Source organism: Vespa crabro, chromosome 9, assembly GCF_910589235.1.
Source record: "Vespa crabro chromosome 9, iyVesCrab1.2, whole genome shotgun sequence".
Lineage (NCBI taxonomy): Eukaryota > Metazoa > Arthropoda > Insecta > Hymenoptera > Vespidae > Vespa > Vespa crabro.
The window spans coordinates 5,524,134-5,529,812 of NC_060963.1; the positions used below are offsets into that span (position 1 = coordinate 5,524,134).

The 5,679-nt window shown below is 34.1% G+C and overlaps 1 protein-coding gene across 2 annotated transcripts; it reads right to left on the reverse strand.

Annotated features, from left to right (window-relative positions):
• Nucleotides 1-8: 8 nt before the first annotated feature.
• Nucleotides 9-3,819, reverse strand: LOC124427006 (locomotion-related protein Hikaru genki). 2 transcript variants are annotated; one of them, XM_046969401.1, is made up of 10 exons: nt 3,212-3,819; nt 3,058-3,140; nt 2,779-2,941; nt 2,499-2,678; nt 2,295-2,429; nt 2,060-2,203; nt 1,543-1,755; nt 1,228-1,434; nt 659-747; nt 9-520 (listed from the first exon to the last, which is right to left on the reverse strand). In XM_046969401.1, the coding sequence occupies exons 1-10, from the start codon at nt 3,372-3,374 to the stop codon at nt 404-406; spliced, it is 1,494 nt and encodes a 497-aa protein (XP_046825357.1). In that variant the 5' UTR covers nt 3,375-3,819; the 3' UTR covers nt 9-403. The 2 variants fall into 2 exon arrangements, with proteins under 2 accessions (XP_046825357.1, XP_046825358.1); XM_046969402.1 differs by having other exon boundaries at nt 2,499-2,672; nt 3,212-3,818.
• Nucleotides 3,820-5,679: the final 1,860 nt, after the last annotated feature.

Consider the following 5,679-nt stretch of genomic DNA (forward strand, 5'->3'; position numbering starts at 1 on the left):
GTTAAAAATTCTTAAAGAATAACGGACACTTTATTGCATATAGATATAAAAAGAAAAGTGTCAGAATAGTTAAATCTTATCGAGGGTCTCAACGACTTGCCTATATTTGTGCGATCGACAAATATGTTCCTCTATTTAATTTGTGATATCCCTCACAAAATCAAATGAAATTAATAAATCAAATGAAATAAAATAATAAATGTAGAGAAAAGAAAAATGTACCCTTCGTTGTACATCTCGTTTTATATTTATTAACGCGTCGCTTTATGTCGAACGCTTCTAAATGTTAATCCATAAGGATGGATTTGAATTACGACCGGTGCAGATAAAAGCGATTACTTTCGTATGAAAATCAGGGTGACCTTTTTCAATCGATCGTAGATAAATCCAACGCACATATCGATCAAACATCTTTGTAAGAACGACATGGTGGTGGTGGCGCACTCCATATTCCATTCTCTCGACAAGTTGGCTTTCTGACAGGTTCCAAAGGTGTAACATAACCAGGAGAACATGTCACCTGCATATCAAATTTTATATATATATTATATACATCTATCATTTCATTTTTTCCTCAATATCGAGTATACGTTACAGATATCGAAAAATTTTAAACGCTTGAAAAAAAAAAAAGAAATTAGACCATCGGTATACTAACTTGTATATTATCACCAGGCGTATACCAAAATTTCAGCGGTGAAATCCGACCGTGTGGAGGATCGCCAGGATATGGACATCTTACTTTACCTAGAATGTTGCAAACTATTTCTTCTGTTGCTTATCTTTTTTAAACGGATAAATATTTAACATTGGTATAGTCAAATTTTAATCGTATTATATAAAAAGGATTGATAGATATTACCGCAAAACTTTAAAGGCTCGTAGTAGATATTATCATTGAGGTAAATAAAAAGATTTTAATAAATGTTTCCTTTTATGAACAAATAAGATTCTAAGTACCGTATTGTTTGCCTATTCAAAACCTTTCGAGTAAGTTAGTATAACTTATCAGTTATTATAAAATCAAGTTAAGCAAACAAAATATTAAGTATCACTTGAAGATACGTCTAAGTGGACATGAATCGTATCGAACATATGTTATGGATAATAGATAAAGATAAAAAGGAACTACAGATTTCATCAAGGACGATAGCTCTTTTCAAACGCTCTATAAAAATAAGAAACATTATTATCTATAAAGTAACTAAGTGATTTTACGAAACTCACAAACTGGCGATTGATGCGACCACGTGCCATTTTCGGTGCAAATTACAGACGCTTCTCCTATCAATTGATGACCCGGTAAACAGGCAAATTTAACGAGAGCGCCGACTTTGTAGATGCGATTACGATGGTGTTTTCTACGAGTAGATTGCAACATTTGATCGACAATTCGACCGCTTCGCGGTAAAGACGGCGACGGACACGTGATCTCTGTAAATACAATATTATCGGATTGATTTATAAATATAATTTATCGATACAATTTTTCTCTTGACTTTATGCATATAACTTAGGCGAAGTAAATAAAACGGAACTTACCGAAACAAGTTGGCATGGATCCATTCCACGTGCCATCCCCTTCGCACCTGATGCTCTGAGATCCTAATAATTTGTGACCCCACATACAAGCGAATACAGCCCTGCCACCAAAACTATTGTTGTGCTCTAGTAGTTGTAACCACGTATCACTGGGAAGATCTATCGGTGAACACGTTATTGCCTCGCAACGTGGTATATCTCCTGACCACATTCCTGGAATATATCGCACGACGACGGGAGTCTTCGCTTAACTCTCTCCTACGATCGAATTATTTCGACGCCTTATACAATTCGCATTCGGCCGCTCGACAGGATTATAGTCTTTTGTATTTCAATGTATGAAAGAATGGTGTATGACCTATGACTTAACGCGAGTACCGAATGAATAAGGATAAGACGATTTTCTGGTAACTCGCTACAATACTGCAGCCCTGTCGCGTGGTCATTAACTCCTCGGCCATCTACCATTGTTCGCATCGAAATTTCGCTTTAAACATTATTAGAATCAATTGCTCACCGTTATATTGGCAGGTTATCATCGAGGCACCTTCCAATCTGTATCCAAGGGGACATTCAAAATTAGCGCTGTGACCCATTCGAGCGCCTTCGATCTTACCAATCAACGGTCCCTCTGGTAAATTTATAACTGGACATTGAACGTCTATGAGACGAGAAATCGATTAAAATTTGTCTCTTTCTCTATATTTTGATTTTGAAAAATTTTGTTGCGATATATAAAAAGTAAATCCTACCAACGACGTGGACTCGTATGGAATTTGCTAGGCCTCGTGGGGTCGAACACGTGTATACTCCTGAGTCCTGAACTTTGGCATAATATATCGACAGTCGATACTTCCAATCTCTCTCTTTTGCAGCAATCGCCCATCCTAATTTTTAAATGAATAATTAGTATTTTGATTATATTTAGAAAAAAAACTTACGTACATATGTCTCACCCGTTAAATATTGACGAAACGTCGATGTCCACGTCCATTCTGGATTACCTAATCTTCTAGCAAAAAGACACTCCAAATGAAGAATGCTTCCTGGAAATACTGCAAGCGTACCCGTCGGCTCGATTGCCGCTGAACCTGCTGGTAATCCAAAGACGATCGTCGGTGGAACGTCTTCTGGATCTCCTCAAACAAGAAGAGGAGTGTGTATTAGTGAATGGTAAAAAGGCCCTGTTCTATTTCGATTATAATCCATTGAAGCTCGAGGCTCGAGTCAGCTCACCGGTGTAATTGGAAATAGCCGTTGTAGGTACGCAAGACGGCAACTTCCCGTTCCACGTTGCATTACGACAATGTAACGATGGATCACCGATGAGCTTGTATTTACCAAGCTCACGACACCTCACCATAACACGTTCTCCATGAGGTACCGTAATTTTGTCTACCTGCGAAAAGAATATTTCATTGATATTTCTTCTATAACGATTATAACAAGAACGTTCAAATGTTACTTATGTATATGGATATTAATATTAATATTTGAAATTAACAGGAAGCTTACTGATACGGTGATATTTTTGTAAGTAACGATGAGAAGTGGATGCAAGCCTTCTAACTTGCATCCTCGTTGTAAAATACGCTTTTCTGAGAAAACAGAATAAGAATACAGATCACAAAAATGAATAATAAGTAAATTACAATGAACGTTTACAAACCTAATTGCTTCGCATCGCTGAATTCGCTGGTCGTCATCAACGCTATCAGAAAAATCACGAAGAAAGTTGATATCGCGTTGCCGCATCCTTGTCTGTGTTTGAAACACGCACGCGTTCTTTCCGTCGTCGCTTCTCTTCTCCTTCCTTCGTCCTCGATCAACATCCTGGCCACCACCACCACCTCCCTCCTTAACGAATTAAATAAATCGAGAGCATTCGCGAATATCTCGCAGCTGTAGAATTGTCCTCGATAACAAAACACCTTCGTTGTCAACGTTAATGCGGCTACATTTTCGAGTATTAACGCCAAGCCTTCCCTTTTACTGCATCCACTCCACTTTCCACCCTTCTAACTGCTCGAAGAACGAGAACTCATCGGATTCGTTTCTAACTCTGCCTGATTCAAGAATACGAAAGAATAGGAGCCTCTGCACGATCAACGAACAAAACTGATTCACTTAAGACTAACATCAATGGGGAACAGCATTATCACTGACGATCAGAGCTGTCAAACGTTTCCCATCCTCGCTAACTCTCCTCTTAACGAACGTGCCTCTATACATCACCGACGTGGTACTCCCTCATGAAAGAAAGAATAGGGTGGAAATAGTGGGAGCAGAGGAAGAAGAGAAGTCGAGAAACGCAAGCGCAAACATCCATACGCTATTCGAGAAGGTACCTAAGCCTTCGTTGTAATCGTACTTGTACACTCCCAGACAAAATGATACATCAGAATATTATTACTGAATTTAATAAATAATTATTAAAACCTAGAAATTTTTTTTGATTATTGCATTAAGAATAATGAATAATGTTTAATCATTTAAAGACTATGATTAAATACTTATCTTTTTTAGACACTTGATATTATTATCTTTTGTATATATGTTTGATTATTTCTTGTGATATTCCATATAATTTTATATTTATCTTTTATAATGAACAAGTTGGAAAGAAAATAATTAATATCGCTTAATATCTTTTATTAAATACAATTGTAATTGAAAATAGTTTCATGATTATGTTTAGATACATGCAAATTCAATTATTTTTGAATTAAATACCAATGAAGAATTCTTCAAGATAAATATCATTCATTAAGAATATTATTTACGTAACTTCACATTATAAATTTTAAACATTTAGATATTACGAATATTCTTTAATCTCTTTAGAACGATATAATGTCAGAAAAGTTCGTGAAAAATACTTTATAATTATAGAAAAATATTTTTAATGTTTGTCGTCATACACCAATGTAATGAATATATCTATATACATGAAGTAACTAATTAGGGTCGCCATATTTTTACAAAAAATCTAATTTATTAACAGAGACATATCAGAGTAGTAAAGTCCTTCGAATGTAATCCACAATCAGTACCCAATCTGATACGCTAGGTGGCGTTAGGAGTATCAAAATGTGAAATTTTTAGTAGTTCAGTTGTGTCTTTTCAAACTAGATGGCGAAACTTGTACTGTTTATGAGTTTTTTTAACTCCAATTACTATGTACTCTTACATTGACTATATTCGTAAAAAAAAATCTGTCTTGCTAAAAGAGTAAAACGTGATGCGATCCTAAAATTATATTGCAATTTTTAAGATAATTATTAATATCTTTTATTGAACGTTATACAAGTATAAACTTTCATTATTTTCACATCGATAAATTTGACGATTTTTAAATAATAATTACATAATATTCATTTATATTTATCTTTTATTTCCCGTCATATCCTTGAAATCACTTTTGACAAATTAATACAACAGATTTACACTTATATCATTTCTCTCTTCGTATTTAATAATTTATATCGATAAATACAAAAAGATCGTTGCATCTTAGTTTTTAATCATTTATTGTCATTTTATGTTTCATGAAATTTTAACGTAAAATATTGTAACAAAAATGAATGACTAAATTTTATTGCATCTACATATAAGTCATCATAAACATCATTTTACGTTTGTAATAACATTATTGAAATCGTAATATTATCTCGATACTTCGTTTGATTATTACACCGAATTAAACTTAATAATCGTTTAACTCGTTGAAAAAGTTATGTTAGATTTTCTATATTAAAATAAATGAAAGAAAAAGTAATATAATAAAATTCAATTCGTAAAATTGAAGCACTTAAGAATCGTCATCCTATTGGCCATAGTTCATTCGATGCAAGTATTCTACTAAGAATTGAACGATCATTTCTCTCTACTTTTCGACCTTACAATTGGTCGTATAAGGAAAGATGGGCTTTGTTATTGGTTATGATGTAGAAAACAAAGAACCAATCCATGTTTGCCTTATTATTTTTTTTCACTCATAAGCGATAACAAAAGAACCTTCGTTGTTACCACTGTATACGTTATATTGCTTTCTTTTCTATATTACATTTTTGCAATCGTGTATAAATATACACAACAAATGTAGTAGTTACAGACGTACGCGCATGCGAACATTAA